The sequence below is a fragment of the Schistosoma mansoni genome, chromosome W, assembly GCF_000237925.1.
Source record: "Schistosoma mansoni strain Puerto Rico chromosome W, complete genome".
Lineage (NCBI taxonomy): Eukaryota > Metazoa > Platyhelminthes > Trematoda > Strigeidida > Schistosomatidae > Schistosoma > Schistosoma mansoni.
Window position 1 is genome coordinate 19,926,301 of NC_031502.1, and position 12,452 is coordinate 19,938,752.

General features: G+C 37.5%; 1 protein-coding gene across 1 annotated transcript; it reads left to right on the forward strand.

The window, feature by feature from the left end:
* Positions 1 to 2,645: 2,645 nt before the first annotated feature.
* Positions 2,646 to 9,258, forward strand: Smp_048620 (putative exosome complex exonuclease rrp45 (polymyositis/scleroderma autoantigen 1) (ribosomal rna processing protein 45); the record flags this gene model as incomplete). Its single annotated transcript, XM_018788908.1, has 4 exons — positions 2,646 to 2,916; positions 4,833 to 5,080; positions 6,398 to 6,639; positions 8,543 to 9,258. 4 exons carry the CDS (start codon positions 2,646 to 2,648, stop codon positions 9,195 to 9,197), a joined length of 1,416 nt encoding a protein of 471 aa, XP_018654404.1. The 3' UTR covers positions 9,198 to 9,258.
* Positions 9,259 to 12,452: the final 3,194 nt, after the last annotated feature.

Below are 12,452 nucleotides of genomic sequence, written 5' to 3' on the forward strand. Positions count from 1 at the left end.
GTATGAGCTTTCGATGTAAGTGGTCAGTTTGTCCATCTTGCTAGACAGTTCAGTGACTACTTTCGAAATTATTTTCAGTGTTTTACTGTCATCATTGTACAACCTTTTTCTATCATGTTTACATTAATTCCGAATTACGGTTTACTAACTTCCGTTGAAGTGGTGGTAAGTAAACCTCTGTTTTCGATAAACTTCTTTATTAGCATGTATTCAATAGGTACTTGCTTTGCTATCGGTGAAAAGTTCCCAGTCAAAATGTCGACAACTGGAAAGTCGACTGGGACACATCATGGCAATGACTTTTGACGGACATGAGGAATTCTAGCATGTACACCCGAAAAAAGTTCAGAATTCCGTTCTCCTTCTTCACAGTTATGTCATCATTCATCATCTCAATTACAACTCTGTCTAGCCGTTGCTTCATTGAGAGATGAGCAGGTGGAGACATTTCAGTAGTTGCACCATCTAAAATTTGTTAATAAAGAAACCTAGACTATACCGTTTGCTGTACTGTGTGTACACTGGACGTAACTACATGAGGCAGTGGCCGATTGAGGGACAATACTGCTACACCGCTCTGTAGCAATGACGTTGCCTACTCCTACACCAACTGAACTGTAGTTTTCATAGTCAGTGGTCGTTAACTAATGTTTGTGTACTTATCCAAAACACATGATCAATTGTTAAGAGTGGGAAGAACTTATGTATTAATGAATAATTTGTAATTTATCAAACTTTAATAAACATTTCTGTGTATAATGCGTCAGTCAGATCCAGGCTAACTAAAAGTTTTCGGAATGATTGTGAACAGCGGTGGGCGACGAAAGCAAATGAGATGGAAAAGACAGTCGTTGTAGGTAGCACAAAACAGCTTTTCAGACCATTAAAAGAAACCTGAATAAAGAAAGCAAGTGTAGATAAGACAGTCTCCAGAAAATACGTCACTCTTATCCTCTCTCAATTTAGACGTTTATAACGATAGGCGGAATACTAATGAGCAGCTCAGCTGGCCTTCAGCTACTCTATAGCTGCTCACCATTTCCAAACAGCCTGAGTGGAACATTGAAATAACCCCCCTAACTCTAATTGAAGTTCAAAAAGCTATAGCTAATCTGAAACGAGGAAGAGTAGCTGATCCAGTTGGATTGACTACAGAGGTCTTAAGGATGGTGGTCCAGTTTTAGCGATAAGGTTGACCAATGCTTTAGCTAAAATCTGCGAACTGAATGTAATCCCATCTGACTGGTCGCAATCATTGATTCTCCGAATATATAAGAAAGGATCAAAATCATCCTTTGATAACCATAGAGGGATTATTTTCACTAATATAGCGTCTAAAATACTAGCCTCAATAATTGTCGAACGCCTAACAAAGACTCGTTAACTGTAAACACAAGAAAACCATTCTGGCTCCAGACCTGGTCGTGGCTGCAGCGACCACACATTCACCATTCTTCAGATTTTAAAACACAGACATACTTATCGGTGTCCGGCAGTGGTAGTCTTTCTTGACTTAACAGCAGTGTATTTGACTCTTTAGACTGAGAGATTCTGTAGCAGTGTCTATCACTGGAATGCATACTTCAGAAGTACACAAACCTTTTGAAGGCTCTTTACTCAAACACTACCAGTCAAGTCAGAGCTTATGGCAAATTGTCATCTTATTTTGCAATCTCAAGTAATATCCAGCAAGACTGTCCACTATCTCCATTTCTGTTCAATTTAATCATAGACCTGCTGAAAATAACGTTCTCGTTGTCTGAATCTTCGGAAATTAGTCGCCAACCAGAGGGTTCACTTATTGACGTAGTCCTGTTTGGTGAAGATGCTGACAAAATGCAGTCTTTTGGTAGCACTGAGTAACAGTGAAAGGATGTTTGGGATGCGTTTCTGCCGTCTATCAATTAAAGGACGAGTATACTGAGCAACACACATAGCCTTCGACCTAAAGGTCCGATCCACAAGGCAGTGGAGCAACGTAAGTAAATGCAGTCCCATGGTAGCCAGTAACCAACAATTGGTTCATACGCCATTTGTTTCTTCAGGATCATGAAGCCCATGTGCACCATCGGTTCGGAATCAGGGTTTTCCAACTCACCTAGGTGGACCCTCCGTGTTCACCAACCCGGTTAAAGCGCCAGACATTCACTTTTCGTCCTCTCGATTTCGTAAACAGCAGTAATGCGTTGGAAAGGCAGTGAGTAGGACTTCCCTGACAGTAGCTGTATGAGCGTGGCCATGTGAGAGGATTTGGAGCGGGAGAGCGGACTCTCCCCACCCTCGACCGTACCACCAAGTTTTGAGAATATGGGTCAGACAGATAGTATGGAAAAGTATTTATGAGGGGATACTGCAGCCTAAGATCTTAGATAAGGTAACGAATAAAATGACCCAAGTTGTTTGCATCTATTCTGAGCCGTCTTTTCCAACGTTTCCAACCACTAATCTGGGTTCTCTCACAGATCCAGACCAGGAAGAGACTTGTGTCGATTTCCTTCCCAGTGGTACAAATGTATCGTATTTTCTTCGGATACAATTGTCACGTATCTTCTCTGTTCTTACAGTGTTCATAATCTATTATAATACTTTGAGAGTTTAAGGATCAATTTTCTTTCCTCCTAATTAGTTACCAATATTTAATAACTATGTTGCCTACACAAGAGGTGAATACACTGACAGAGATGTTAATATCTGGATATCGTCTAGATGGCCGGTCAATAAATGAATATCGTGAAATCAGCTTTCGTTTCCCTCAGGGGAAAGATCCTAATGTTTCCGGTTGTTGTGTTGTTAAAATAGGCGCTACGACTGTAATGGCACAAGTTTCAGTTGAAGTAATTGAGCCTAAACATTTTCGCCCTTCTCAAGGAATGTTGTTTGTACACTTCGATGCTAGTATTTTAAAGTTATCTAAAAGTAAGTTTTTAGTATTTTAGTTTTCATTTATGTTAGATAATTTGACGTGATTAAAACCCTATCTTTATGATATCATTGGCAACTTCCAACTTCAAGGTAATGATTTCAATTTAGATAGGTGATCAAATTTCTTAGGGACCCCCATCTCTATGATTTTGTTCTGATTATCAACACTTGCTATTAATTGTTAGAGATCACTATCAATTTTTTCTTGCTTCTTTAATTCAACCGAGCGCTTCTGAGATAACCCTAGTAGTTATAACTCCAGAGAACAACTCTATATGTTCATTACTACAGCAAGTAATCTCTTTACTTATTTGTTATGAAGACAGTATGAAGTGTTAAGGTTACTGTACAATCGGAGTGACTCGTAAAAATCTGTCTGGGGAATATACTTAAGTTCACTCAAGTGTAAGAAGTCTATTGACTTGTGTAGGAAAATGCTTCTTCGGTTTTCCGTAAGCGAATTCATTGTTTTAGTATAACAAACCTAAATATTACCGTTTTGTATGAGTTAGTCATTCATAATCAATATCAAATCTGGCACAAATATACGTCAGTCCAAGTTGCCACACCACATCAGGATGGTGAGATAAAGAAGTCGGGAAATTAGTAGTGTAGTGAACAAGAACACAAGTAGGGACAAATGTATTTGAACACAAAACTATAGAATCTCTTAGTAAAATCTGAGAACCATACAGTAAATACTTCGTTTGCAAAATATCAGTTAATCGTTTCAAACCTCACTGTTCCTTCGTTTCCACACTAACCATTCTCTTTTCTTCGATCTTCTTAACCTTCTGCCACCAGGTATTTCATTTTCGTTTGATGATACATACTACTTATACTTATCGACATCAGTAGTGCCAATAATAGTGGGAAAGATCTAACATACGAAGGTATGCTTCGAAAAGTAGTGGATTCTACTAACAAAATTTTGAAATAAAATTAAAACTCGAGATCTAAGGGAATATATAGAATCAATTTACATAAGCCAATGTGACCAGTTCTGATCCATATCACTCAATGTCGTCAACCACTGGTCTAATTTATCCCACCCATTCAAATCAGGCAGTCTGTCCCTACTCACATTGCTTATCCATAAACTGATGTATTGTCTTAGTTCAGTCGCCTGTAGTTTTCTTAAAATCCTACCTACTCTAACCAGCATTTAGCGTCGAGTTAAGGAATGACAGTGCATACATAACATATATCCCAAACAGGTCAGTTGGTAAAGATTCGCTGTCACTACCTGTTTGCTACATTTTCTTAGTAGCCTATTTACAATTTTAGTTTCAAGACACTTATGTTCAAATACTCGCAGTCTATACATCTTTTACTTGTAATTACCATGTTTCACAGGCATCGAGTAATATAGAGTGAACTGTTGCACAGTATGTAATTCCCTTGATTGACAGGTATCTCGTTTTCTCAATAAGTGAAACAACTTGGCAAAGGCCAAGCGAGCTTTTTAAATTCCTACTGAAATTTCTTCAGACATCAGTTTATGAATAATTATCTGGAGAATACTCACATTATAAATTGTTCATGTTCAGGAGTTTTTCTAATCATTCATTAAAATCGAGGATAACGAAAGTCATCCGCGACTCATATATTTGACGTTAGTGTTATATGGTCATTTAATTTAGGCTAAAAAAGGGTACATTCAAAAACCTGGATGGTCTGAAGTGATCATTCGAGCTTCGCTGTTTCGTTGTTATTTTCAAATAATTTTCAACAGTCGTGGAATGTGGGGTTAGTATTGGTAACCTTCATCTTAGTTGTGTCTATCATTCATATATATTTCTCATGCAAATTAGATTTTTAGTTTTTTGCCAACTTTGAAACAATCGACTTTCAATATTTAAACGATACATATTATATTTGTCTTCTGATTTTTCACTCTTTTTCAATAGCTCTATATCGTAAACAAAAACGTGATGATGAAGGTCGTCGTCTATCAGCTGTTCTCCAAACATTACTTCGAGATAGTATTGACTTGGATGCTCTGTGTATAGTTGCTTGGGAACGTGTATTTGCTGTACGAGTTGAATTACGTGCTTTATCTTATGATGGAAATTTAGGAGATTGTGGTACATTAGCAGCTGTTGCCGCTCTGGCAGCTTTTCGTCGACCAGATGTTTACGTTGATGATATGGGTAAAGTGAGTAATAGCTTTTAAAAAAAATTGAGCGAATTTAATCCAGTATTGGTTAGTTGTTGATAGGTTGTTTTGGTTATATATATAGTCTGAGTTGACTTATTGGTAGGACTACTATTTATTGGTCTAAACTAGGTTGTGTGAACTGTAGTTTGAATAGGCAATCATTTAATGGTTGCACTACAATTTATACGCTTGACTTTGAGCTGCATCTTTTCGCATAAGGGATTACTCAACTACTAGAACCAAACAGGCGAAAGGTTCGAACCCAGCAGTTGGACGCTAAGTGCATTAATCGTTAAGCTGACTCTCTAATCAAGCAAAGCAATCTTTCTGTGTTTTATTTGCAAAAGAAATTGACTATTGATATTATATGATGTAGTTTTGAAATCAATTTAATCCATCTATCAGATATGCTTGGAATAATGACTGGATAATTTTGTGAATTGTACAAAAAGAGGGACCAACAGAAGCCAATCATTTTCAGCTCTCTTTTATACCACAACACCATGTCATATACTGACCACCTCTCCTCTTTTTCCAACCAGTCCCAACGTCGGCAAATAATGCACGACGCGGAATTCTCTGGGACGACATTCGTAGAACATGACCAAGCCACCGAAGTCGGTGTTTCAAAATTGTGCAATAGGTTCACGAGCGATGAAGTCACTAGAAAAATGGATCTCTTCATTTAGCAACTACTCTTTTACATTCAACTTCACTACCTAATCGTGTATTAGTAATTTTTCCTTGTAATTTTTAAGTTGTCATCATTTATTACATTTCAAATGAAAGCCGATTGTTCTGTTCTTACACCATATAAATTCAGAGTTTTTTTTCTACAAAATCTAATAAAATATGCCTAATAAATCCGGTTGATAGCCAGTGACCAACAATTGGTTCATTCGCCATTTGTTCCTTCAGGATCATGGAGCCCATGTGCACCATTGGTTTGAAATCAGGGTTTTCCACCTCCCCTAGGTGGACTTTCCGTGTCCACCAACCCGGTTAAAGCGCCATACATTCGCTTTTCGCCCTCTCGATTTCGTAAACAACAGTAATGCCGTGAGAAGGCAGTGAGTAGGACTTCCCTGGCAGGGGTTTTATACGCGTGGCCATGTGAGAGGGGGGCATCCAACCATTAATTTGTTTCTCATTGTGTGCTGTTAATGTTCCATCGTCATTGGGATGCAATCATAATATCAATGTCACAATTGCTATAAAAAGCAAGTTATGCTCACAGTCTTGTGTAGATTCTAATGGTAGATTGAATTTCACTTGATTATGTATATATATTTGATTGTTATAATTTTCAATCAGGTACTAGTCGATTTTGAGGCTAAATTTCGACCTAGAGTACCTTTAGGTATTCGTCGTACTCCAGTACTTGTTACACTTGGTTTAACTGCAGATGCAAAAGTAGTTCTAGTTGATCCTACTGCTCGTGAAGAACTTATCCTGACTGGTGGACGTGTATTACTTGGTTTAACTAATACTTCTGAAATATGCTGCCTATATACTACTGGATTATCTGTACCTATTCAATGTTCATCACTTTCGAGGTATATATTTATTATAAATGCATGTTTTCAAATGTTCTTTATGTTCTCTTTGTCGGGTTCAACTTCAAGGTAGTCATTTCATTCAATTTTTCGTCATATTCTCAGTTGTGCATGTTTTCTAGTATAAACTATCGTAACCAATGGTTGGAGACTCTAGGTGACATGGCTCAGAATCGATCACAGTGGCACCAGTGTATACACTCTTTATCTTCTCTTAATCCTTGAGATTGAAATAGCTTCATAACTGTCTTCCTTCCTATACTATATCCTTATAGACAACCTATCTTTATTTACTACCACTACTAAATTAACTACCTCTATGAATTCGGTGTTCATCTTGTTGTACTAACGAGGTATGGCAACTTGGTCCGATGCACATATGTGTCTAGTCCTACGTTGTAGCTGACTGACTGACTCTAGTATAAACTCATTGATAAATAAAGCTTATCTAAAATCTCAAATGGTTGAATATTTTCTGAATAAATAAACGGTGTCGATTGTTAATGAATATAGAAATGATTCAACAACCTACTCGTATGATATTGCTGGAGTAGTCAGTTGACAACTAGAAATCAAGAAGGTTCATCAGTTGATTTTTCTTCTTAATAGCAGATAAGTTTAAACTTTTTTGTCATTTACAACCAAACGTAGATATACTTTGTGAGTAAATAGTTGTTTGCTACCCAGATCATTAAGCCAATTCAACAATTCTTATATAAATATAGGTTTTACGTTTAATTGTCAGTCAAATGAATGACGCTGCTCGGATCTTGTATGTGCGTTTCGGAGACGCAGCACACATTAACGGTGCGAGATTCTAAAGTCCTAGCTAAGGAGATCTGTTGTCCTATTTGGCACGATGTTTGGACGTTAAAATTTCCTACATGTAGTTTAGAGCGTGGTTTCAGGAGACCAGGGATAACGTTCCGTGTACTTAAATCGCTTGCCCTAGCGGTGCGAGGTGATAAAAGGACGTGAGAAGGGTTAGTCGTGGAGATAAGAGAGTTATTAGGTGTAGGAAGGATTTGAATGTGACCAACTTGGTCTCGTGTGCAGTTACGGGTATGAGGGCTAGTATCACTTCTCGGCTGCCCACACCGTGGAAGGGTATTTCTTGAGGGACCTGAAAAGGAAGTTTGATTAGTGTTGGTCTTAACGACCTGGGAGCGTGACCGAAGTGCCCAAGAGACAACTGCTTGAGGCCGGTCACGCACGGCCTTTCTGTTGCGAATTTTTAACGTGTTAGCTCCGTTCTTCAAAGGACCTTACCGCTGGAGACGGAAATCCGTGGTTATAAGGCGAGGTGTACATTTTCAGGGTCGACCTTTTCTAACCCCACCCCTCCTCGTGGGGAGGCATCGCTGTTATGCTGGATGTCTGAAAGAAACACCTTACTGCCGTCACACCTTTGTACAGTTGGCAGTACGACTTCGCCTTCGGACCTTTGGATTGCTGCTTTTAGTCTTCAACCGACCTGTCTGGCATGGTAGAACCTTGAGGAATGGTTGTTCCAGCCAGTATAGCTCGGTTTGTTCATCACGATAGGCAAGCCCAACCACCACGTCAAGGTCGGGACGTTTAATTGTACATACACGATGAAGAAATTGCTATATATATTGCAAACCAGTTGATATTAGAGATATAAACCATTGGATGCTGACTCATTAGTTTCAATGGTTTGGCGCTTAGTGCGAGACCTTAAGATCCTGAGTTCGATATGCTGTGAAATTGTGTATAGGCGCCTTCATAAAGTCTCATCCTAGAATGAAGCTCCAGTTCAATGATTCTTTGTTTTCACTTGTTGTCTGAGGTCAGTTTGTGCAGTAAACTATAGATAAATATTTATTTGCACCTTTAGTACTACTACTCAATACAATGACTCTTTTTTCATCAATCTTTTTAGGTGTATTCATTTAGCTAATTCCAAAGCAAAAAGTCTTGTTTCATTAATTAATTGGGCCTTAGAAGGTTTATCTATTCAAAGAGAAGCAAATTTAGCCGCTGCCCATGCTAGATCTAGTGAACTCAATAACAGTGTATTAACAACATCAAATGCTCCATTAGTTTTATCCACTACAACATTTCTTCTCGATAAAAATAATCAAATGGATCATGAAACTGGTTCATATAGAGAAGAAGGTGAAATTCTACCAGCAGATCATAATGGTTTATATTCAGATTTAGATAATGATGATATGGATGTTGTTAGTTCTGATGATGATGATGAAGGTAAAGATCCACAATCTTTAATGAAATCACATATTAAACATAGAAATGAAACAAAACTTCTACCTTATGGTGTCATTGAAGTATCTAGTAGTAGTAACATGAATGATCAAATCTCAGACAAGTTACTACCTAATTCCTCAGTAAATGACTTTGATGAATTTGATTCCATTAATATATTTAACGCTAATTCTATCAGTTTAAATACTTCTAATCAAATATTTACTGAAGGATTTCAACAAAATGATCAGATTATAGAATCTTTATATAAAGAACCTATTGATGATGATGATGAAGAAGAAGATAATATTACTATATTGAATTTAGATTGAAGAAAGAAACCATTATGCTCTTCTGTATAGTTCTTTGTTAATAAATAAATTGGCTTATTTGAATATTTATGTATATAGATATTATGACCTTTTTGGTTCCTTTTTGTTGTCTTTCTCTTTTTATCATCATTAGTTTTTTTCTATTGATGACCCCAAATGCCCTGGTACGGCCGAGAGTGGGCAGAGTCTGCTCTCTCTCTCCAAATGCTCTCATATGGCCACGCGAATATAGCATCTGTCAGGGAAGTCCTACTCACTGCCTTCTCGTGGCGGGGGTGTTGTTTACGAAATTGAGAGGACGAAAAGCGAATTTCCGGCGCTTTAACCGGGTTGGTGGACACGGCTGGTCCACCTAGGTGAGTTGAAAAACCCTGATTCCGAACCAATGGTGCATATGGACTCCAGTATCCTGAGGGAACAAACGGCGTATGAATCAATCGTTGGTCACCTGCTACTATGGGACTGTATCTCCTTACGATGCTCCACTGCCTTGTGGATCAGATCTTTAGGTTAAAGGCTCCGAGTGTGGCCTCCTAAGAAAACCATCTGCTTCAGTGTGGGCACCCGGGCAGTATCCCAGTCCTCACACAAATCGAATGAGATTTGTGTGACGCATATGTATCTGTTTCTCCTTTGTACCAATTTTTATGTGTTCAACTAATAAATAAATACATAAATTTAAAGTGAAATCAACGGAATTCCAATAAATTCTAGAAATTTCTATCACATTAGCGTGCAACATTTAGTTTACATATGATACTAAGGGACATGTATCGTTTAATAAATTAGAAGGGATTTCACTTTAGTTGAGGCTACATTGTTATTTATTCCGAATGATCCTTCAAAGTGATCCTTCACAATTGTAGTCCCTAAAATTCAGGATAAACTCCATATACAAATCATTTTCAGCTGGTCAGTACAGGTTGTTTTTGTTTTACTATTTGTTTTAACTTCAACAAATTAACTATTGTAAACCACTACATTCCGAACTATTCAATAGAACAATCTGGGCGTCGTCGCCTATGTTGTAGAGTATTTAAAAACTACTACCCTTTTTCCTGTCACATAGTAAAAGCAAATAAGCTCATGTAACTGGAGGTGAAAGATCATGAAAGTATACTAGTTATGCCATACAAATATGAAGAAACCAAAGTTGTGGTCTTTCGCACATTGGGTTTATTTACTTTGAAAAATTGCTTACCATACTGACTGAGAGATATTTATATAAAATGTCTAATATGATTATCGATAATTTATATTATCTATCTGGTCCTGAGATTTCTCAAAGGCCATAAGATTAATCATACGTGAATAAAGGTAAAAACAGTTTGTTGCTTACTTGAATTCGGAACTCACAAATGGTTCAGAGTCAGCTGTCGACATAAATTAAACTGACAGTTCAAGCTGTCACAGCATGACAACAAGGAAGATTAGAAAGTTGGTAAGTGGAATAGTCTTCAAGGCACTGGGAAACTAAACATAAAAAGTATAGTTTGTATGAGATAGGGAATGTACATTACCTGTAAAATATCACTGAACCCTGACCAAATAATTTACTAGGCTGGACTTTTTCTACGTTAGATTACTTCATTGGATGCTGAACAATTTACAGAAGTTCCTCAGGATCAAGGATGACTAATGAGAAGTGATCAGTGCATTCCGTGTGGCTGGGCTTCGCAGTAGATGGGTATTGTTGTACATTTTACTTTTCTGACTAATTTTTTATCTAAAATTCCATTTGTACTGACATCGAATAGGGCACTTCGCTTGGTTAACATAATAAGGTAAGCCCAGCAATGCAATTATCACGTGGTACAACTTTAACTTTACTTAAGTAATCACAACATTAACGGGGGAGATATTAGCAATGATACTAAACCCAATTAATTAAGGAACAAGTTAATTAAAATGTATAGATTGCTCTTTAAAAGGCTCACTGGTTTTCAGAATTCTTTGTGGTTATATGGCGTCAAAAGCGTAATTCGTAGAATTTAACTTGAACTACATGTGTTAAAATTTGTACTTGTTGATACTTAGGTAGAAATATTTACTTTTATTTCTGATAACTTCCAGGAGTCCGAATTCTTTTTTATCTTTTTCTGGCAATCCCTTAAATTTTTTGCTATTTCACCATTTATGACTGTCTAAGTGATAAGTTACATGTGAATTAACGTTTCGATTGAGGGGTTCTTTTGTGTGTAGGTTATATTACATGCGTTCTTCTGCTCGAGAAAAATCCTCTCATATATAGATTTTGCATAAGAATGATCTTTTGTTTTCACCTACGAAAGTAAAGTTGTCATTTTGGACTTTCTACTCTACATATCCCGTTTACTTTCGGCTCCAGATGAAATTGCTACTATTCATTTCGCAAACAATTTGGTTTCCTCAGTGTATCATCCCATTTTTTGGATTGTTTGTATGACACTTGCTGCATATACTCATCAGCATGGCAAACGAAATCGTCTACTTCGTTTTGATGAATAATATTGATATGACGGTCGGAGTAAGTGGTTTTAAAAACTCTAACCGCAAGACAAATCTTCGATACTAAGAACCTAGTTTTGTTGTCTATATGCGTTTTGCTGTTAGGTCTAGATATAAATGATTCAAGTGGCTGTAGGTCGTTCATCACTAGCAGAAGAAAATTTCGCCATTAGTTAGAGCGGAACAGAATGAGAGGATTATCGTAGTATGATTGATAAAATATCTGATTTCAAAATGCAGGACGTCAACAAAAGGCACGAAGATAATAGACAAAAAGACCGTAAGTGAGAGGACTCAAACGTTACCTCTATTGATTCGGAGATTCAGAATTTATAATCTAAAAATGCGAGAGAATGTGAATTAGGGAGGACTAAAGGATATAAAAGCTGACTCCTACAGAGACTTCGCAACCGCTAACCGAAAAGTATTTTTGGAATGGTTCCCGATGTGAATCACAGAATGTCTCAACAACTTCATGAAAATAGTGCTTGTCTAATAAATGATGGGAAAAGGTCAAAATCCGCCCAATATTGCTGCGGGGAAATCTGAGGTATCATCTGGTCCTAATCCAAAGGTCATACAGTCCCATGAACGTTCGGATTTTTACCGATGGCGTAATCCCATGTACTCAGCCAAAATCACTATAAAATACCAGTCATAATAAATGACAATACGGACTGTGATGTCAATTTCTGGCTGTTTAGTTGTATTGATGGCATTCGAGTAGGAGTATTAAAGACATATGTTGCCTGGCTCCATGAGAGGAAC